The 24,027-nt window shown below is 41.1% G+C and overlaps 1 protein-coding gene across 1 annotated transcript in view; it reads right to left on the bottom strand.

Annotated features, from left to right (window-relative positions):
- Window positions 1–6,481: 6,481 nt before the first annotated feature.
- Window positions 6,482–24,027, bottom strand: part of SLCO5A1 (solute carrier organic anion transporter family member 5A1) — a gene marked incomplete at both ends in the record, with an annotated part of 72,750 nt that continues 55,204 nt past the window's right edge. Inside the window, 4 exons of the mRNA XM_081996760.1 lie at window positions 6,482–6,927; window positions 8,209–8,273; window positions 9,930–10,171; window positions 13,774–13,933. Coding sequence (XP_081852886.1) covers window positions 6,482–6,927; window positions 8,209–8,273; window positions 9,930–10,171; window positions 13,774–13,933 — 913 coding nt within the window. The remainder of the gene's footprint in view (window positions 6,928–8,208; window positions 8,274–9,929; window positions 10,172–13,773; window positions 13,934–24,027) is intronic.

Below are 24,027 nucleotides of genomic sequence, written 5' to 3'. Positions count from 1 at the left end.
ACAAAATGTTATTACAGGTTTACATTGTGACAACTGGTTTGAGATAGAAAAAATAAGAAAATACAGTACACACAAGAGATAATGTAACAATTAGAAGAGTAGAATGGAATCTGATTAAATAAGCATCTATTTCATAACACTTGAAACCAAGAAAAGTTTGGAACTACTTTGAATTTTCAGTGCTAGGTCTGTACTTCAAAGGTTGGATTAAGCCAAAAGAAAATAGCTTATCTGAAGGACTGGAGAGTGTCTATGGTGGGTTTATGCTAAAAACTACAGTTACTAACTGTAGTTAATGTAATGTATATAGCTATGGGATATGGATAGTGTTAGCTGTCCTCCTTAATTTATGTAATATATTCCGTGGAAAGGATAGGGAAAATTTCCTTCCTGAGGATCAGGTAGTCTTTCAAACCTCTGGCCACATAGTATGTATTTAGTGATACTCAGTGTAAAGGAGAAGAATCATGTGAACCCTGGCCATACCCAGTCCGCACGCTGAAGGCTCCACGTCTCTACTCGGCAACAACGTTTGAATTGTTGTTTGTAAAACAAGATGTTATAAAAAAAATTAGAAAGCCCTAATTCTATACCAAAGAATGAATCTACCACCATGATGTCGACTGTTCATCTTCTAAGCACTCTGAAGGATAAACATGTCTATAAAAACAAGTCCAACATGTGACAAACCTGAAATGTGTTGATACAGGTTTAATCTCCAAGGGGCAAACACTCTGTCCAAAGCAATGCTGATTCAGATTGTAGTCCAGATAAAACTCCATTACCAGGTGTTTTAAGCCCCTGGAAGGCAACCACAGCTGGATGGCTTCAGCTGGGGAACCCAGACACTGCAGAACACAGCATGGCATCTCCTATGCCATTATAAAAGACACATTATTGAAAAAAACAGAAAAAGATAAACTTGTTTAGGAAGTATTTTTTCTTTGATATCTGAAAATGGTAGTAATAACCAGTGAACAGTATAAAAGCTAAACGAGCACTTGATATCACTTAGTTCACACACACTTGCTAAAGCACCAGCTTGTTAACATCCAACCCAAGGTATTGGCCCAGTTCTTCAGCCTTATCATGGGACTGATGAGGCTGAGAATCTGGCTCCAAAATAGCAGTAAGACACTTTGGACCTATTTATCACCAGTTTTATGTCAATACAACATCAAGAAGAGCTGTGGTATTACACACACAGAAAGTGTAGTAAGGCAGCAATAATTGAGGCATTTGGGGGAAAAACCCGCAAGAACAGTGCAGGAGGTGCTGACCCCAGTGCAGGAGGTGCTGACCCCTCTCCCAGCCACGCTGTCTGCAGTTACACAGAGCAGGCAGTGCTCTGCTCCGTTTGTGCGGGATACTGAAAATTTGTCATCTGAACCTCGAGGTCCAAATTCTGTGAAGAGGCACAGTCTGAACCTACAGCATTACTTGCACAATTTTGTTGGCTTTAAGGTCAGAAAGATGCCCTTATTTAATCTATCTTCCCACATAACACACAGATTTTCTGCCAGAAATTCATAAAGTGAATGGCAGGAAGACCTAGAATGTATCTTTGAGCATGTCCACAAAATATTTTGTATTTTAATTATATTTGAAAATGAAAACTTTCCTCCATTGCCAGATATATAAGTAGCCACACGCAAATGCCACAGGGGAGTACGCGAGTGCTACTTTGTGCTATTCTGGTTACAATGGTCACTGAATTCATGCGGAAAAAAACTCAGCATGGAAATTACTCTTTGGGTAAAGGAACTCCTTTCTGAATGCAGATGGAATTCAGTACAATACTTAAATACATGCATTATTTTCAAGTGCATTACTTAAGCATACAAACTTACACACATATTTAAGTGTTCTGCTGGATCAGAGCCATAATGAATGGTTAATGCTATTAATTAATAAACTATTTTTAAAAAAAGAAATATTTTTGAGAACACTACACTTGAGTGTTTGTGACTAATTTAGGGGCTTTCAAACTTACATTTCTAATACCTAGGAGTAGATTTGTGCCCTCACTTCACTTACAGAACTGTAAGTTCTGAGGAACTGCATGTTACTACATGCCCTTTTAAAGATACAATGGCTGGTCAAATAATTAAATATAAATTGCACTATAATATTCAACATGTTTCTTGCAGCTGCTCAGACTGTACTTGAAAGGACATAAAATGCCACCAGTTCCAAATTCTATCATACTATATCCAGTATGCTTATGGGGAAAAAGTGAGACCAAAACCACAGGGCTTTTGCCTAGAAATACAGAGTTCCACTCTCCAGATACTCCAGCCAACACTGCAGCCCCCAGCTCTACAAACCACCTCCAGAGGGTGGTGCACTCACAGGCACTCAAGGTCACGGCTACGCCCTTTCTGAAGTTTTCCCCTTTTTGAGGAAACAGGGATGAATGGGAGGCCAAACAGGGATGACTACCTGTTCAGTCAAGTCCCTATATTAGGGCTACTTCTCCTCTCATGTCCCTCACTCTAAATCAGGAATAAGTGGTGCAAGCAAAATAATTTCTGTCTGTCCTTGTGACAGCATGATGGCACTTTGTGGACTTGGAGTTCATCACTGGGTGTCATTGCTCCATGATATCCCTGGCTGGTTAATTGCAGCTAGATGACTTGGGTTTGCTACCGCTAGCAGCCTGTGGGTGAGCAGGACCCCTGCTTTACGTTTTCATGTGCTCACTGCTAACCAAACTTCAGTGTTTGGGGAGGAAGGTGGCAGAAATTACAAGTTAATGGAATTCTGTATTCTATGGTCAGAGGACTTCACAGCAGGAAGACAGCATGGCCACTTTCACTGGGTGATAGATAAAGCTCCTTTTTATTTCTTGTGAGTTGCCTTAGCACCACACATCAATCACGACTACTGCTAGGGGTGCACACAATTTCTCTGGTAATTCTGCTTCCTTCAGCAATGACAACCTCCGAAAATAGCGTTTGTTCAGCAGGTCTCAGTCCATATTTCAGTTAATGTTGACAATGTTGGAATTGGCTTCTCTAGAAAGTTAATGTGTTTCCCTTGCATGCTTTTATTGGCTTAGTTTAGACTGTTACAACTTACTCACTTCCTCCTTCAGGAATCGATCAAAAACTGGCCAAAGTTTGGGTTTTCTTTCTTTCAGAGGATGCTGATTTAATTAAGTGATTTTGTAGAAATATATTCATATTGTCAAAATTATCTATATCCAAAAATACTAACAAATTTGTTTGAAAAGTAATGAATTACTTTCTGTTTTGCATATAATCTTGGAAGGAAAATTAAAAGGCTATTGAAAAGTATGTAAACAAGGCTTTTTCAGTATTTCCAAAATGAACACCTTTCCCTCTACATTCCAGCTTCTCAAACATTTCAGAAAATGAATGTTTTTAGAAATCGAAGTGTCAGGATTTCCTAAAAAACAGGTGGTCTCCATTCCAACAAGCTCTGAATTCCCTTGAAATCATCTCAGAAGCTGCAGCAGTTGCAGATGTGTCATTTCTCTCACTCATTCTCTGCCATCAGTGTCAGACAATCCTACAAGCCTAATCTGCTCTCCCTTGTTATTCGCATGTAACAGAAGTGCACAAGGCACAGTAGATCAGCATAGATGATTCATCTCCAGCCTTTTACAATTCCCTAAATGCCCCGTTTCTGAGGTATTTGAAAAGATTGTCACTCTTCACCTCATCCCATGCTGATTAAAATGGGTGAGTGATTAAAATGGATGGGTGATGGGCTGCAATTACTTTGTCTTACTACTTTGCATCAATTTTTGCCATGGCACAAAATTCCTGGTGCAAGAAGACTTTGAGATTGGAGCAAAAGGAGACATTTTTATCATCTATTCTGACCTCCTATAGTAAAAAAATATACCTGATACTTTTGAGCCAAGAAAATTTATTCCTCAGGATGAGAAGTGTAGAAGCTAGCATCTCAGGTGCTGCATGCTGACAGAGAATGTATTGTGCCTGGTGGCTGCACAAGAGAAAAAAATTCTCAGGCTTGACCCCAAAAAGCTATTAATATGTACAGAATAGTAGGAGGTGATGAAAACAATATTCCTCTACATTGTAGTTTGGGGTAGAAGCATCAGAATTTGCAGTCAGAGAGAGCAAGTGTCATTACAAACTTCATAAATCACGGAATCATAGAATCATAGAATCCTTGGGTTGGAAGGGACCTTTTAAGGTCATCTAGTGCAATCCCCCTGCAGTGAGCAGGGACATCTTCAACTAGATCAAGTTACTCAGAGCCCCGTCCAACCTGATCTTGAATGTTTCCAGGGATGGGGCATCTACCACCTCTCTAGGCAACCTGTTCCAGTGTGGACTGAGACATTCTGAAATAAGCAGCCACCATTTCAAGCAGGGGAACCAGCCCCTTGAGTAGTCCCACGTGTGGGTCAAGGAGAGCCAGGGGATGAAGGAAGGCAGCCATCAAAGGAGGAGAGGGAAATCTACTCTTCCCAGGACAACTCAATGGATGCCTTTTTTAATTTCAAGGACTTAGTTTAATTTCTTTAATTTCAAGGACTTGGTTCCATATAATGTTTGATCAACTTACATATTATAAATTAAAAACTAGACCAGGACTCTTCTGAACTCTGTTCAGAAATATGTAGAAGTTTTGCTTTTTCCTATTTATTTTCATGCAAGTTATCCACATGGCAAAATCCAAACCTGACTATCACTGAGTCCTCTTAAAAGAGTGCTTTTAACTTCCTAAACTTCTAAGACTTCCCCTGCAGGGCAAAATACAGCTTTGACTTCCTAGTGTCCACCTGAAATCATTCTCTGCCCTTTGAGACATCATTAGTACATCATAAGCATGGCACTACCAATCCTCCAGAGCAAGAAATGAAATGCCAAGTACATTTGATTAGAAAGTCTTAGCATGTCCTGGGGAGAAAACGAACTACTGTAATTTGGAATTACAGTAAAAACGAACTACTGTAATTTGGAATACGCAAAGACCACATCATAACCTGTGGCTCTACGGTTGCAGATAATTTCTATTCTTAGCAATTCCCCTGGAAGGGCAAAGGAGAAACAACTCACCCTTTACCTTCACAGAAGCTTTCAATAAGGCTGAGAAAAGGAAAAGTGGCCACATGTGGGACAAACCATACAACTAGGACCTCCAGACCTGTCCCACCAGCCTGCCCACCACCAGGCAACGGGAGAGGCAGAAGTGGGGCAGAAAGGAGAGGGACCCGGGGTCTGAGCTGGCACCCCCTCCCCAGCTGTCCTCGGTGGCAGGGAGCACAGGACCCCGGTGGTGCCAGGAGTGACGGGGAAAGCCTCGTGCCGGGCACTGCGGCAGGCAGGCTGCGTGCCGCCCACTTGAAGGGTCTCTCTGCTCACTCCTGCAGCAGGCAGTGAGCGGTGCCAGCCCAAGTCCTGTGCCGTCGCTGGCTGTGAGGTGTCCACCGGGTCCCAGGCGGCCACTCAGACACGAAACGGGGCCATCAGCTCTCCCTCAAGATTTTTTCACCAAAGCTGAACTAGACTGGCATGTGTTTCTGAAGGACAGCCAAGCTCTTCCTATCAAGCTATAACTGGCTATTTTCTTCTTCAGGAGAAGTATGGATCTGGTGCTAGTAACAGCCATCCTAATAACTGCCTGCATCGTTACAGAAATGAGCACATACCTGCTCTGGTATGTGTGTTTGATTCCTACATCTTAATATTATTACAAATTAATACTGAGGTTTTTTACTCCAAGCATTATACTTTCCTTGCCTGTGTACTTTTGTGAAGAATTACTACATCCCATCAAATGAAAATTAATGCACATTTTGACAGGATAAAGATATTACGACTCCACATTTGCAAACGTTACCTGATGCATAACTTTTGTATGGCTTAACATGTTATTAACAGTACTTTAAACCTTATGTCCTTTTTTAATTTAATGCTTATGTCTGAAAATAGCCCCTTTCAAATTCAGTTGCAGTAATGTCTTTAAAAGCAAACTTCAAACTTAATTTGCTGCACATACAATTATCCAAATAAGTTGCATAGTTTAAATAAGTTCAGTTGTGCTTTGTAGCAGAACTCACAGTAATTACTTATCTCTTAAAAATATAATTTGTGGATGTGAAGTTGACGACACATTTAAGCATCTTTGTGATGTCTAGACATCAACGATATGAGGTTCTGTCACTCTTCCACTGACTTCTGCTGTTCATAATACCTCACCCTTACACTGATATTAGAGCAGAGCATGGACATTTAATGGACACATCTGAAATAATTACAAACACAATTTGTAAAACTCCATTGTTGGGAGGGGAGAAATGAGAACTTGGGTTGGTTTGAGGTATCCAGCCCTCAGAAACATACTATGGTTGTTTGCATTAAGCTTTGTTGGTTTTATCACGTGTTACATTTAGATTAAAAATAGAAGGCACAGGTGTTTTACAAGGCGCCGTAATTAAGTCAACCAACAAAACTAAATCTTACATTACCAAGCCACGGGTCTATATCTCAGCAGTGACTTCTTCCAATGCATTTTCATTTGAGGAATTTATTGCTTCTAAAAAAGGGCTGGGGTATGCCTGTGCTACACAGTTCATTCCTTGTGCCACACTGATGTCTCCTCGGGAACTGAAGGTAGGGCAGGATCTAGTCCGTACATAGTTTTGTTGGGGTCCAGCTTGGCCAACCATCTCACTCACAGTGTTCACCGGCGAAGCCCTCCATCTCTGTCTCTGCAGTTGCTCTTCTTTACACTTAATGGAATACCAGGCCAGGAAAATAAAAAAGAATCCCACAAACTTGAGAGCAGCTGCCAACCCAAAGTAGACAAAACGAAACGAGGTGACGTCGTATTCCCAACAAGATCCTTGTACGCCACAATCCTGTTGCCAAAGCATGCACGTGGTGTCAATAACAGCCCCAAAGTAAATTGGAGTGGGAATGTAAGCTGAAATAAAAATAGCAACAGAAATGGTATGTGTTAGCATATAGTGGAAAAATTCAAAGAGACTATATGCCTTAGACAAACAGGTAGAGGTCAACAAGTTTTGAGATTTCTACACCACTGTTCTCACACGTAATGCAAAATAATGGGAAACCGGTCAGCCTACCTTCCCACCAACACTACTTATCCCACACATGTAACATGCCACAAATGGGAAAGAATTCAAGCAAAGAAGACAGTGCAGCAACACCTTACAACAGGTCCTGCTTCAATCTGCCATCCTCAGACAGCTCTTCTTGAGTCACATGTCCCCCAAGAGAAAATTCAATGTTGCTCTCAGGAAATAAAATATGAGAGAGGAACAAAATATGACATTATCTCCCGAGCCCGACTTGCTGCATATCCGTTTCCCATGAGCTGGGAAAGAGTCGGGGTTGCTGCTTTAAATTACAGAGAAAAAGCACCAAGGACCCCAAAATGTTTCTGTTACTGAAGATGGATAGAAGCGATGAGACAAATAACATTTTAAATTTTGTTTTGAAGACATCTTCCTCAGAAACAGATTTTAACTTCTAAGGCTGCTACAAATGCAGCCAGCCCACTGAAGGCTCCTTCTTTCCCTGGAAATATGACACCTTTAGGACGTCAGAAACTTCCTTTGTCAAAGAAAACTTCCTCACTGACCAGATGCAGCTGTAGGGGCTTCTCCTCTTGTTCTCACTTAGAATAGTCCTTGCTTGCTCTATTCACATGTTTCATAGTAGCTGAATACCTGGAGTGCTCTTTATAGGCAGGATTTTAGAAGGTCAAGAGCTTGAAAGAAACTATTTTGTGGAATAAAGACTTAACATGCACCTTTTTTGCTTTGAAACATTTGAAATTAGACATTAAATAACAATTGCTTCTTATTTTAAAAAAAGCAAAGTGTTATTTTTATTGCTGAAAGCAACAAAAATATCTGCTTCTAAAAAAGAAAAAATCCTTATAAAACAATCTTTAGTAACTGTATTAATTTTTAAATAGAATATTTAAAAAACTAAAAATATCTCTTTCTGGGACAAAGAAGTTGTTCTAGAAAGTCAGTAACAAAAAAACCCAATTAAATGCATGCTCAGCTACAATGTTTTCAGAAGCTATTAATTTTAGGTTCCTAATACAATTAGTCAGGCAATTAGTGGCAGATTTATGGAATTTTACTGGTTTTATGGTACATTTAAACTGAACATGGCAAGCCTTTTGGAAACACTGTGGTTTATGGGAATGCTGAATAACTGTAAGACTTACCAAGAGTTCGCAATAAAACAAACTGCATTCCTAGCGCAAAGGGTCGTTCTCCATCTTCCACAGACCTAGCAGGTGAGAATAAAACTCCTTTCAAGAAACAGTCATAATTGATAATCATTGTGGTATGTTCTGGCTTTACCTTCTGGCTATTTTTTCTGAACTATAATAATCTTCATCTAAATTTCTTCCATTTAGCTTCTAATACTGTTAACTCTTATTGTTAGGAAAAAATATAGTTAGTCCCTCCTGTCCCTGTTTAATCAAAATCTCAGTCCTATCTTTGAATCTTTCTTCACCTATGTTAAGCCTGAAGAATTTGATCCAAACCCATTAAGGAAATTAGAGAATCCACCCAAAGTTTTCATGGCTCCTCATGATAGTTTCCTATTATTTCATACAATCTCTTGCTTTATTTTCTCAATCTTTTTAAGACAAATTAGAATTAATGGAGAATTAAATTGCTGAAAGTCTTTTGAATTTAACAGATCTCTGTGTAGCATATGCACTTTGGAGCTACTTTAGGAAAAATGTCAGTAGAAACATCCAAACAGTCCTTTTAAACACTGTTCCTTTTCAACACAAATAATACAAGATTTTCCCCATTAGTTTCAAAGGAAAAATGACAAGCTTTCAGAAGACTAAACACAAAATAATGATATTCCACAATGTAACTACAATTTTAGTAAATCACAAATTTTCTTCTGATTTAAAAAATATTTTTAAATCTTAACCTAGAGGTCTGATATTAAGATAGGCAGCTTTTAATGACACTGAAATATAAGATAAAAACACACAAAAAATACTGCAGCCAAAGAAGTACAGCTGTAAAATCAAGGTTTTGAAGCCAAACACTCAGAAACTGAGAAATCGGGGAACGAACTTGGGCCACAACCGATACCTATGGGTGTGCTTTGTAAATCCTGGTAAATAGTGGAGTTACCTCATTTTCCTCTAATTCTTCCTCCTCCTCTTTTAACAACAGCAACATGTATTATAAAAATACAAATTTATTTTAGCAGTAGACCATATTCTCTTTTCTCAGCTCACTTTTCTTTAAAAATCAGACTGAAGTTCACTAACAAAGGTTGTATTTTAAATGGACAAAGACGTTGTAGGGAGTGATAATGCTTGTCAGACCAGATGGCAGAGATGGGAAAAGCCAATCCAAAAACCTGAACACTTTATTTTTGAATGGACAAATAAATGACACTACCTTTCCCTACAAAGACTGTGTTGTCCTCTACCCCTAAATGACCACGGTGACAACACAACTACAGTACAGTGCTTAAAAGTTCAAAATTCTTGTGAAGTAAAAAAGGGACAATTCAAAAATGGGCACGTGGCAGGAATGAACAATTTTAAGAAAGACACAAGGATCGTTTTAAAATGTCCTCTCTTTTTTGAACTAGGAATTAGTCAAATATTAATTTTTTTATTTGCATTTGCAAATCCAAACCATTGCTTTCAGAAGGTTGAAAATTTCTTCAGGAGTAATCATTTTCTTACATGATGCTTTTACTTGTTCTCCCCTTGTATCACCTGGAAATCACCAGGCACTTCATGTTTCCTAAAGTGCATTATCATGTTACATATTCTAAACACAAGTAAGTTTCACCCAATTCATGCCAGCCCTATTCTATTCACTTTTTAAGGATGAATAAGCTTAATGTTTGACTTAATAGCAGGCACAGCAAAAATACTTAAAAAACCTAAGTTCTCACCTGAGTGTCACTATGATCGCTGATGGTTGGGCACACGCTGTTATAAGGGTAACGATGAAGAGAAATATCAGGAACGGGATAAGCGTGTTGCAGGTTCGATCGCACTTCCCAGAAACAGCGTAGCCGTTCTCATTCAGGTAGGTTTTGACGATAACCAGCCGGAGCTGACTGCGCTGGCCCACCGTCGGTGGAGTGATCACCTGGCGACTCTGGACACAGGCACATTCTGTGTAATTTCTTACCTGGGAAGAATGAAAAAGAACATTTCCATGTGAAATATTCGTGCGAGGAAGACATTGCACAGATGCATGGTACTACAGTCCCATGGTACTTCCAAATCCGGAATCTTCTGCCTCTAGCATCATTATCCCAAGTACAAGAGAGTTTATCACTCCAAGTATTTTTTTAAAGCTGGCCAGGACTCTCCACGATGAGATTGCCTTTCCATTGCTTTGTTTAGGCTGAGTTTAAAAAAAATTCTGGAATGTTTTTGGAAAATTCTGCCAAAACAATTCAATCACTTCTGATAGGGAGGCTAGAGAAAAGAATTGTTTCTATTGTACTACAAAAACTGTGAGGAAATGCTCTTTAAGCAGCACTGATAATGCCATATTCTGCAATTTGGCAGGCTGTTCATATTCAGGAGGTGTCTTCTGCCATCCCAATGGAAGTCTACCCAGATTCGATTAAAGAGCAACAAGCTGCACTTCTCACTTGGAGCCCAGGACGTTCCAGCTGGATGTAGATGGCATGTGGAAAGGAGCAAAACCACAGAATAAGGGGAAAGCAGAGACTTAAACAGTGAGACTGGAGGACACAAGGGATTCCTGAATGAACAAAGAGGCTGAAATTAGGATAAAGAGACTGAATAAAGAAGTGGCATTTCATAGGCAAAGGGGGACCATGATTTGAGCAAGGTGAGGGAGAGCTAGATCAGAAACAGCCTCCTGCCACATTTATTCTACTACTGTTTTCAACTAATGTAATGGCAAAGGGGTGTGCAGCAGCTCAGAATACTCCGGCACTAGAGAAGAAACAGGTCAGGACCCATGTGATGTTTATTACAGGAAGGAGCTTTTAGTTTCAGTGTTTGCACTCATAAAACCTAGGACCACACATGCACAGAAGCTACAAGACCATCCTAAGGTTGCAAATTTAAGCACTTGGACATCAGGAAATACCCAAATTATAGCTCCTTGTCAACTTTAATGTATACTTTTGCATGTGTTCGTGTTATGACGTAGCCTCACATTTCTTTCCCATGGGATTTAGCTGACCATCTTAATAATAAATCAATTTATCCAGTATTTTATCTCCCATTTTCAAAATGTGGCTCCAGGTATTTTTTTCCTCACACTAAACATATACCGCTACAAATACAGAATGACTCATATTTCATATGGATTTTTCTATCACACTCATATAACTTAACTCTTCCAAAAAGGAGTAATTTATCTTCAAAACAATTATGAGATGAGGCACTGATGTTGTTAGTTCTATTTTGTAGCTAAGTAACTGAAACAGATCAAAAGTTTCACGAATGTGGGTGGCTAATTTGAGACAATTAGAGTCCTTTTTTTCAGAACATTTTCCATTATATACCACTTTATATATACAAAACATAACTTTTCTTGCCTTCAGATACAGATTTAGGCAATCAGCACTTCTACAAACAGCACTTCTGGTTAATGCTCACGTCCATCATCCAGAATATGAAGACTACGAGATTAATGACTAACTGGGAGAAGTTTTAAGTGACTTGCCCAGCATCACTTAGGAATGGAGGCAATGACAGAATCCAGTTTCTCAAAGCAGCACTCCACTCTAATATCACATGAGTATCTGCTTTCTTCCTACAGTCCCTCACCTTATCTCCTTACTGCTTCCAAATGCAAATGCCAAGTAGGCATCCTATGGAAAATAATCTTCTTTATTACACAATCTTGGTTCATCACTAGAGAAACCAAGTCTGTGTACTAAATGAGACAGACATGACACAACAGAAATGCTAGAGTATAAGAATAGATATAGATGAAACAGGTATGAACTGCACACTGGCATTCTTTTCTCCTACTTCCAACTTTTAAGTGGTTAATTTTGAAAACACTATATGTTATAAACTTAAATCCAAACGTCATAGGTTAGGAACATTTTGTGTTATACAGTGGCACATGTTCACATTTGTTGTTTTTGAAAGTATCCTACATAAAGTATTATTTAATGAAGAAATGCATTTTCTTACCAATGTCAGTCCTATTCTATTCACCATTAGCTACCAAGTTAAAACTTCAGGCCATGAAGGATCTTTTCTTAAATCATAAGAGGAAATAGTATGTTTCAAATCTATAGTGAAGAACACATAATTCCAAAGTACCTCCCTACTAAACGAATTAATAGTGCCAGTTTGACAACAGGTGAAGTGGAGCAAAGATCAAACCTATCTCTCAATCCGGCAAAGCACAAATAAGATTTATACAGACACTGAAAGTTAACTACAGGCTTACATCACAGGCTTTTCCAATTGAGCCAAAGCAATTCTCTACTAAAAAACAGCAACATACTCCCAAAACAAAAACTATAAAGGAAATTAATCTGTTCTCAGTGGCATCTATGTACGAACCTGCATTTTCAGACCATTATCCAGTCAAACTGAGAAAGCGCAGTGCTGGACCTAACATCGTCCTGCAGCACAGGCTGGCTCAGGACTGCAAATCAGGAGACTGATACATTATGAATAAGATTTCTGGAAAGCACAATCAAGTCCTGAGAAAATCAATGTTTACATTGCTTCCTGTCTTTCTTAATTACTCTTTTTTAAAAAGACAGTTCTATAACAGAAGAATTTGAGAGTTTGTTTTTTGTACGAAACAAGCACAACCATGATGCTTTGTTGGTATTTAGGTCATATTCTACTTTTCAACTGTTTTCTTCAGGCTAGTCCTTGAAACTGCCAAATTTCCATACTGTAATCCAGCAGGATACCCCTCCCCAGTCCAGCATAACTGGAAGACTGGGTTGCAACAGTCTTGTATTTTCAAGGCAGAAAACATTCCAAGAGGCAATGTATTTCCATTAAAGTGGATTATTAACATCCCTTAAGTTCTGGTTACTTGAGTTCAATGACAATCACTTCATTTAGCCTGGAACAGGTTTACAGAAGGGCTATGAGAATGGCCAAACTATTTTACAAGAGCAGAATAAACAGGCAGTCTTTTATCTTTATAACACAAACAAAAGACCTATCAATACACTGGTGCAGGTCCAACAGCTACTTATGCAAAATGATGAGGCTGATATAAACACCAATGGCTTTAAACAGGCCATAGCTAAATTTAAACAGGAGTTTAAAATACTTCCAACTACCTGAAGAGTTAAGGTCTTCCATTCAGAGAGGGAGTCAAAAAAAAAGAGTAACACTGCTCTTAAGAGTAACATTGATGAGCTTGTGGAAAGACAATATGACATGGCTGCCTATGTTAGCAGAAAGCTGAATTAGATGACACTGACTCAAGGTCCCCTCTCTGAGCCCTGCAGGAGCAGCAGACAGGCCACTACCATCAGGGTCTTCAGAGTCTACTGGAAACACCAGCCCTCCCCATGGTGTGGCACTTCGCTTGGTACAAGTGAGCTTGTGCCTCAAATTTGTACATAACTGAAAGGAAGGGGAGTGGAACTGTGCAACACCAGCCTTTCAAAACATGAGAAGACTCATGCATGAGTCAGCAGCAGAGCAACTTCTCCAGACCTTAAGAAGGGGGATGCTCGCACTAGAAACAGAGCAGTCCTGGATCTGCATCAGTCCCGAGGGGCTATGTGTAGGTGGGTGGGTGGGTGAAGCACTTACCCCTGTGCTATGGTTTCCACCATTGATGCAGCCAGCTAGGCAAGGATTAAAATATGTTATTCCATCTGATCCACAGACAGGCTCGTACTCATGAATCTTACATCCACAGTTAACATTACAGCTCCCAGTCAGATTCCTGTGGGCCATGGCAAGAGTGGGACTGAAGGAAGGAAAAAGAACACGCTAGTAGAGCAAGCACACATATCCTGCTGTTCAGAGGGAGAAAACATCCTACTCATTAACTCTGGAATGGAGAGTTGATTATCAGAGAAAGACTGCATTAACTCTAGGTTATGTACATGATTTAAACAATATAGAAAAACATCCAAGGCATGCCTGCCATCAACTAAAAATATAATACAAAAATAATACTGGAGTTTAAAACTTGTATCTTATTTGCCCAGGTAATAGTTGTATTTTTCTCCTGTTTTCTTCCTTTAGGAGTTAAGACACCACTATTTTATATGTCTATCCTAAGCTGTAGCAATTTGTTGTTGATTACTAGTGAAGGGCTCAGTGACAAGATGAAAGCATTATGTGAACTAACAGGCATCTCTTCTTACATACCAACAACTTTTCAGAAAACTTAATACTTGTATTATTTAAATGCATATGTGAAACCTACAGGAATCTCTCTAGATCTGGAAGAGTGCTGTGCTGTTACTAAATGTCTGTAAAAGAGCCACTACTCCGCTTCCCTGGACCATTCCCCAAAATCTTGCTAAAGCCCAACTCTCTAGGTCCTCCCCAGAAGAGTTTAATGGTATGCTCAGAAGGAACTAAAGGGAATTTCAAAGCTGAAGGACACACACCCCACAAAAAGCAGGCTCTTCACTATCTATCGCTGCTGCTCCAAACAAGTGGTTGAACAGATCTGAACTGCCACAGCAGGGAAGTGCATCAACTCTTCACCTCTTCACTGGCAAGAGCCAGGCCAGCCTGGGCACGTCTTCACAATGGGATGGATGTGCAAAGGGACCCCAACCAAGGGAGTAGCTCACAGCACTCATCTGAGCTCCATGGCTCCTGTAACTGAAGCACTGCACTGAGGCAGCTACAGGTCTCTCCTGATGCAGTCTCTCCTCTAGCTAGCACCTCTGGGCCCTGTCTGGAGAGAGCAGGTCATTTGGAAGTAGTTTTGGTCTCCCCAGATGGCAGTGCCCCAGGTGCTGGGGGTCCCAAAGCAAGAAAAACTCCTAAGACAGAACCAATATCTGATATCCCGAGCTGCCAAGGGGCAGCCAGCATGAACTGCTGAGTGTCAGTGTTCATGCTGAGTGTCCATGGCTGGAATTGAGATTTTATAAACACACAACCCTACTGTGGATCTACTTTACCATATCAGTACCATTGCAGTTCAATCCAGAAGTGACAAAGGCCTTAGTAATAACAAAGTCCATATCTGTAAGATCACAGACTTTTCATCAGAAGGTGATGACCTACTGATTAAATGGTGCTTTTTGCTATCAGTAGAAGGAAACCAACTTTGGTTACAACTGACTGCTGGCTGTCACCATCACAGGTTTTGACTCAGGTTGACGAAGTCACACAGTCACCAGCCCTACTTCACTTCAGCCCTGCCCAAAACAACTCTCAGGTCACTTAAAAATGCTCAGCTTTGGGCACAAACCCTGGAGGAGACACCCAACTACTCCCTGCATGGAAGGAAAGCCCAAGGTGACACTGTACTTTTAACATTCCTGGGTAGGGTAAGGGCTTGGAGTACAAAACAAAGGAGGAAAAGCATTAGCAGGCAAAAAGGCAACATCACTGAAAGAAAAGAATAGTAAACACCCCTACATAACTGTATATACAAATTCTGATTACAGAGAAATGGAGAGAGTTAAAATGAAAGAGTTAAGGAAAGATAAAATGGATACGAGCGTGTTCCCAAATTAAAAACAGACTGGCATAACTGGAGCCAGTGTATATAGAGCTAATATCAGAGGACATAAGGTGTCAATCTCTATTATTATCAATAGATAATAATCTAGAAGCTCCTCATTAATGAGGAATTAGTTGATTTTTCCTATTTTTCTGACAAATAACTGGTTTGAAAAGTCATTTACTTTTAATTGACATATTTCTTGAAAACCTCAGGCTAGTTTACCAAGAGCTATTATACTACCTTTGACCCCTTCAGTTACTAGGATTGCTCAGATGAATTTTGTAGCATTGCTTTTTTTCCTTGGCTGGCTAAAGACTAATTGAAAACTTTTTTTTGTATATGTACATTTTCTGTGAAAACCTTTAGAAACACATGAAAATGGCTGTTGAGACCACGGTTGTCTCTTCACCAGTATCCTGTCTCTAACAGTAGCCATAAGATCCAAAAATCTTCTAAGCCTGATGTGTTTTTTTAGTTAATAAACCCCATTTTTTTCCCTGTACTTCTCCCATTGAGATTAAATTTTTTGCATCTACAACATCCAACAGCAAGGATTTTTCAACAGTCCACGGCCTGTTACACAAGCTGTTGTTTCCCTTGAATCTGTGTGTTACTAGCTTTATCTGACAGCCCCCACTTCTACTATTTTGCTTGTAAATTCTGAACACATGAAGGCTCCTGAAAAAATAAATTCAAGAGGTTCCTATGGCCAACATGAAAATACTTGCAAATTCTGGTGAAATCTTGTCGTTGCAATTAAATAAATCATATCTAATGTTAATTAATCTAATCTAATCTAATCTAATCACATTTAGTATTGCCTGAAGGCATTATGCCAGAAGTACCTGAAGGTATAGACATAAAGTATTACCTTTTATCCATGCTATTACTGAACATTCTAGCTCAGCTACCAAAAAGAAAATAACTGTTCTGCTTAGATATATATGCAGACACACCTTGAAATGCAAGTTATTTTCTGTTGTCATTATACAGCCAAATTATAAAAAGCATGAACTTTTAAATGTCCCATATTATATTTACACCTATTTTTACTACACTTGCCATGCTCTCTGTCTTGTTTCAGGTTGCTAAATTAATTTAATAAGTGGAAAAGCAAGAGTCTGCAGTGTGGTTCATTGCTGATTCAATTTTCTGCATCTCATTTGGAATTTCATCTGGGTTTCAAACACTGTCAGCAACATGAATGCATTAAGCCAATGGAACAGTTACCTGAATGACCTTATTCATACCAATGTATTTCCAAGTGGTAGGGCTGGCTGAGGCTAAGGACCCTAGCTCTTACTTCCTAAATACCTTTCTGTCTAAAGAAATCATGGCTCCTGAACTCTGCACTCCCACTACCTCTTCACTGTGTAAGGCAATTCGAAGCCACTGAAAACTGAAAAGCAGCTGATATCAACGTTTTCACCTGAAGCTTCTCCTGTTACTTAGGAAAACCCGCATTTTATTATGTTACTTTCTGTCATAGCTGCACTCTGGGCCTGTAAGTGCTATTTTGTGTCTCAAAGTACCCAAATGTTAGGGACCACAATAGTCAATGTTGCAACGCACAAGTTTTTCAGAAGATAGAGGGCCAGTTTCAAACCACTTATTTTAAGGGTTGTAATTTGCAATACTTAAACATGAAAGTTTTTAGTCCTTCCAGGTGCCAAGGTCAGAAAGGCAGGTTCTGTAAGAAATCAGGACAGCTGGCCCTTCTGAAGATCTCAAAAAACTCAGACCATGGAAGTGAGGGCCTGACCTCCCTCCAATGACTTTCTGACTAGCACCCTGGCCAAGGGAAGGTGAGATGGGAGCCGAGAGTGATGGCAAGACCAGATCAGAATTGGGTCTAGAGACAACGATCACAGCCAGACTCAGTCCAATGATCATGCAGCAAGTCCAAGAGGAAGGAAGGGTAGGCCCTTGCCGCCAGCTTTCACAACAGCTCTTAGAAGTGACAGAGCTGACCATGGACTCAGACAGCTGAACTCTGCAACTCAAGTGATCAAGGTCCTAGAAGTGTGGGGAGCTGCACTCTGCACCCCGACACCGTACAGGAATACCAGTGCCCGCTACAGACAGCTCAGTGAGTTCCTAGACACGGAGCAAAAAGCTGCCCCTTTGTGCTGATAACCTTCTCCAGACATACCACACTTCATGGACTTATAACAGATCTCTTCTGAAGTGGAGGAGGAAGCTTCTTCTTCTTCATCAGCTCTGCATTGCCTGAGGTGGAAACACTGGGGTTCCTCCTCAACCTGAAAGGGTTCAAACCTACATCTCCTTTATGATGTTCTTATCAGCAAGCTGCAGAATGGCGTCTCTTTCCATCGTTCTTTTCCATCATTCCCAATCCCGTTCGTCTCATCAATAACTAATGCCATATCTACAAGCAACACCTGGAGCAGGGACCAGGACTGAAGTTGTTTCTTCCAAGGGAAATCTCCTTTCAGAAGGTTTTAAAGTTAGGTTCCTCTCTTGCTTTTTTTTCCTTCTTTAGCATCTCTATACATTCCTCACTTTTTCTCCTTGCTCGTCCCTTGTATCCACCATCCATTTGTGCAGTGATTGTGGTGCTCTTGGGGACATCAGGAGTTCAGAGTCAGATTCTCTCTGACTAATACCTGGATAGAGGCTACCACAGAAGGTGAGCAGCTTTTGTAGCAACCAATTTCCTGAACTCCTAGCAAAAACACAGTATCAGGCAGCTCTTTCCTCCTCCACAATAACTGTTAAACATAGTGGCCAATGCTACTAAAGTGCGTATCAGTGGGAAACACACATACATCCCTTATGGATTTGGACATATTTCAAATGCTCCCTTTCCATCTTTGAGTCACAGCAGCTTAAATACCTGCACTTACCTGGCTCCCTAAAACCACACAAGAGTCTATGCTTGGTCACTTGGAGGACTCTGGCCAAAATACAAATAGCTTATTTCACTTCAGTAGTCCTTGATAATAGGTAACTATACTAATCTCTGAGACTGAAGAGTCCAAAATATGCTTAATCTGCATTTTGGAAAGAATTCACATACTTCAACCATGTCCCGAAGTCCTTCTTCAGTCAATGCACTCTTCTGCCTTCTCCACAGCAGTCACAATGGCAGAGACCTAGTTTAGCTCTGAAGACAGGGCCATGCAAGTCTCTCATCTGCATGGTTTTGTGACTCTTCATAGCTAGAGTGCATGGTAGCTGAACAGTGAAGAAAGGTGGTGCTTTAAGAATGTATTTTTGGGTTTTTTTTTTCTTGTGGGTTTTATTACAGTGGTACCAGAACCTTTTGGTGTGTCATTAGCTTACTTCGAAAAATTACTTTGAATACTCCATGTGCCACCTTTCACCAGTGTTTCACAGACTGCAAGATGCTGCAACTCATGGCTACAGTCACACTGGCCTCAATCCACAGAGGGTCACAGCTTCTGGATACTCTCCCAAGAGGTTGGATCTGCCTAGCTCCGTGACACAAGGCTGTCCCTCCTTCCTCTTCCTGCCTGATACTTTTAAACTAGCTGACATTTTTTTCACAAATGGAAGCAAAAAGTGTCCTTCATTGCATCATTTATCCAGTATTCCACTAATTAGATACAAAAACCCAGTTCCAAAGAATACTGAAGCAATGCATGCATGGTTGAATGGGATAAAGAGGAATGTTTGCAGGAGTGAAATTTAAAGGCCTTTTCCAGAGACTAGAATATATGTCTGAAAATCCCCGAGTCCAGGAGATTACTGTGCCCTTTGCCTTCTCACACCTGAGTGGTAAGTGGGGCTGCAGGCACCATCCTATTTCTGCCTGTGGTCTGTGTGCAGTCCAGTCCAGAAGACCTGAATTTCTGAGAAAAAATGCCAGTATGAACCCTGCAGAATCTGCAAGACCAGACAGAGACAAGTACTGAGCTCTCTTGGGGCATGAGTATTTGCACATGCGCCGTAAGCAAAAATCTTGCCTTGGGAATTATGTTGGTATGCACAACCTCTCCACACCGGGCACCACAGCATAATATTGAATTAACTGTGCTGCCTTGTTTGCCCTGCTCTCAGTATTGCTCAATGGTGCCACAGAGAGGCCACTGCTGTGAAAAACTAGCTCAAGTATCTCTGCCCTAAGCAGAGCAGGAGATATCCAAGGAATTTTAGCACCTCCTCAGCCAGGCAGGAGCTAAACAGGAATCTGGATTGGGTTTGTGGCTGCATCCTCGAGATCCTGTCATGGTTGCAGAGCCCCACGAGGGCTGCTGTTGGCTTGTCTTCACATCTGTAATGCAGGGGCAGGACCATTGTGAAGGTAAACAGCTAACATCAGACTTACTGCATCCCAGCTACCCCGCAGACCACAAGGGATGTTCTTCTGCTCCTGTCTTCCACACCCAGCTACATCCAGAGTTGGCTCAGGAGCCACTCTACACACAGCGACTGTCACCCGTGCTGTCCGTCACCGCACCGCCTGTCGTTAGTGACACTAAGCAGTACGACTGCTGCTTAGTGGCTTCCACTTGACTCATTTTTAATGTATTTATGCACCACTATTTGCTTTTGGTGAATATGCTTGTCTTTCCAGCTGGGCACTTTTGCAGCTGATCAAATGTTACTAAGTAGCTCTTAAATATTTATTGACTATCTAATGATCACACAAATCAGGTTCACAAATTTAGCTCTTGGCGCTACTTTACACTTTATGGTCTGGTTGGATGTTAACCAAAGCCTTTCTGAGTGTTTTCTTTCTTGCGCCATAAACAAGCAAGGCACAGTTTTAGAAACAAGTTGCAGCATGAGTAGGAAATTAAATATCCAGGACTGATATTGGTTCTGTCGCCTTCTTAGCTATCAGCTGAAACTTGATTATATCACACTGGATTCCAGAAAGCAATATGCAGCAACACGTCATATACCAACAGGCAGACTTTTCCAGTAATCTCTCAACAGAACCTTTTCTCCGATGGAAAACACCAAATCATCAAAACATTCCTCAGGAACGTACTGATTTCAGCAGCACAGTGACAGAAGTTTTTCACACCAACAGGAGAGGCAGCATTTTTGGAGTTTCACAAGCTCCTCGGCAGCCTGCTGAGCTGGATGTCCCAGATGCCGGAATGCTTGGGGTAAGCAGTGGCTCCCCAGCCTGCCCGGGAGACGCTCATGCCCACGTCCCGGCTGCCAGCAGGGCTCTGCCACCCTGCCCCAGGACAGGTCCGGGGACAGCCCAGGCTGCAGGGAAAGGCACAGCTCGGCTTCCCCTCCACAACCCCTCCCGCCCTGGGAAATGCATTCTTCTGACCTCTTATCCCTCCACCACGTAAAACCCTTCCGGGCAGCAGATGGGTCGTGTTGCTCAGCAGGCAGGAGAGCCCGCTCCTGGCCCGCTCCCGGCTCGCTCCGCTTACGCAGCTAACTCGCTTCAGCTGCATCGCTGAATGTTACCATGGGACAGAGGTTAGGAAAGCAGCTTAAAAATAAAAGTGAATGAAATCAGGCATGCCAGAAATGCGAAGCATGAAACTGGAAACTGAACTGAGACCACTGTGAAAATTTAATCTCAGGAGCATTTTTTTGTTTTCCCCGGAAGAAGCCTTAAGTTTACAGATATGCAAAGAGGCTCAAATTAATAACAAGCTACTGCAAGCTATGTATCTCCAGCTTTCATCACCTTTTGTACCTCAGCAAATCTCTGTACGGTTTACTGGGGGGGAGGGTTGTTGTTGTTTACAACAATGCCTTGCATGCAAAGAGATTTTTTTTCATCCTTTCAAGAACATGTAATACACAAAATCATCTATTACCTCTGTTCCCAAAAGCTCATTATCAGACAGTTATAAGAGGTTCAAGCTTTCATCTTTATTACCTTCACTGTTCACCCATAGTTTGTTCCTCCTTCAGTGGTGGGAAACTAATGAAGGATGAAGGAATTCAGATGCTGGGTTGATGGTTGGACTTGATGATCTTAAAGGTCTTTTCCAACCTTAATGATTCTGTGATTCTGTGATTCTGGAGACATGAAATCTCTACTGACACATACCTATGTAACCCCATTTTCATCACATGTGATCTACCATATAGCATATATCATAACACATTTCTATGAACACTCCTCTCAGTAGGAGATCATTTTTTCTTGAAGGTACCTGTTTTTCCAGCAATAAATTGAACCAAAGTACTCTACTAACCCTAATCAGACTCTGGGAAGCTGCCTGCTCCCCACAAAGGAAAACAGAGCATTGATCCCTGAATAGTTGCACAGCACATGGCAGATTTACCTGCATTGGTCAGAAAGAGCAGGCTCTTATGGAAACCGCACCGAAGCTAGTGAGTCCTGCTCGTGAGCTGGCCTGTGGGAAAAGCGGCTTAGTTTCAATGCATGCACTGCTGTAGACGCACAGGATGTCTGAGAAACAGCTGCCCCGCTTGCTGCTACCCCTGAGCTGCCAAGGACGCCCGTCAGGCACGGGAACACTAACAGAAACCAGCCCCAAGCAACAGCGTTTCCTGAACTATTCTTTTGATTACAAACAACGCCGTCGCTCCTTTCATTAACGAGGTTCAACTGCAGGCTTGCTAAAGACGTATGCTGGGACAAAACCCTGACTCTCATCTGACAAATTGCATTTGTTCACTTCTCAGGGAGACTGTTCTGTGTCTCCATGACACGATGCTGGTAAAGCTAACAAAGAGAAGACCTTTATTAGATGTCACTAACTATAAAAGAGACTCTAGTTCCTAACATTTTTTTTTTTTTCCAAAATCCTGTTCTCCTCTCCAACTATTACTCTGTGGAAGGCTTGTGATATAGTAGTGAAGTAAGAAAAGGGAAAGTATAAGGCAAGATTTATTGCCTGGAATTTTTAGAGCTGTGACCTGTTATTTCAGATACCCAGGTTTGGACTGAAACCTCATTGTGCTGGCAGTCAATGCACACATATTGGAAAAAAAAGGTGCACCCTCTTCCCATGAGGTTACAATATAAATGAAATGCAATTTAAAAAAAAAAACAACAAACAGAACAAAGCAGTGCCTGACTACATTTTGGTAGAATGTAGAGAATCGGTTTGCACATGGTTTTATTCGTATTTATTTAGATCGCTGTAGTAACCTAAAGGATGAAGGAATTGCAAAGGAAAGGAGATAATCCCTCATCATACAGTTTCTATAATCTTAATACTGGGCTATATAATAAAAAGGATTATCTTAGTTTGATAGCAATATTTTTGGTTTGGTATTGAAGGCCATTCTGGATGGTAGAGATCTGCAGCGTCGTTGTTGGCAAGCAGCTGGAATCGCAGCAATGACGCAATTTATGTGTAGCTGTCAAACAAGGGACCCTCTCACTGTGTTAGTTGGATTCCTTCTTTGTTTTTATTGTTCTGATCCAATTAGTCACTGCTTTCAAGTTAAGAGATCCAACTGCCTAACTGGACTTAAAGAGAGACAAGAATAACAGAAACCAAAACCAGTGGTACAAGAGGAAGAATAGGAGATTTTTTTAAATGTCAAGTGCCTCAGTAAGTCAAATGCATGTTTTAACTAAACCTTAATTGCACCAAAACAACAGAAAGCAAGCAGAAAGGGCCTGTTTTGATTCATTACATACCAGAAAAATGAGAGATGGAACTGTTCTAATCCAGGAATCTGTCACTATGAGTAAGCTCCCAGGGAGCCTGTTTTACTTGCCTTGTATCACAAAACATGGAAGAGACAGGTCTACAACCAAACCAACCCAGCTGCTATCTGCTATTTCCCCTTTATTCAGCACTGGTGAGGCCACACCTGGAGTGCTGGGTCCAGGTCTGGGCTCCCCAGTACAAGAGAGACATGGGCGTACCAGAGAGAGTCCAGCGAAGGGCCACTACGGTGATGAAGGGACTGGAGCATCTCTCCTGTAAGGAAAGGCTGAGAGAGCTGGGACTGTTCAGCCTGGAGAAGAGCAGGCTCAGGGGATCTCATCAATATACATAAATAACAGAAGGGAGGGTGCAAACAGGACAGAACCAGGCTCTTTCCAGTGGTGCCCAGTGCCAGGACCAGAGGCAATGGGCAAAAACTGAAACATGGGAGGTTCCCTCTGAGCATCAGGAAACACTTTTTCACTATGAGGGTGACCGAGCACTGGCAAGGTTGCCCAGAGAGGCTGTGGAGTCTCTCTCCTTGGAGATCTTCAAAAGTTGCCTGAACAAGGAGACAATTCACTGATTCAGGACATCCCATTCAGATGCTGGTTATGGTGCAAGAGAAGGGATGCCGTATTGTGGTTTGATATAAGGCTCCTTACACTATGTCTAAATATCAAACATGCCTTCAGAGACAAGGCTGGGGTGCAGAACAACAGGTCCTAAAAAGCTGAGATGCAGAGATGCCCTTGACCTTCCTGATAG

The sequence above is a fragment of the Phaethon aethereus genome (assembly GCF_964289735.1).
Source record: "Phaethon aethereus genome assembly, chromosome: 2".
In the NCBI taxonomy this organism is placed as follows: domain Eukaryota; kingdom Metazoa; phylum Chordata; class Aves; order Phaethontiformes; family Phaethontidae; genus Phaethon; species Phaethon aethereus.
This window is presented reverse-complemented; position numbering and strand designations above follow the sequence as displayed.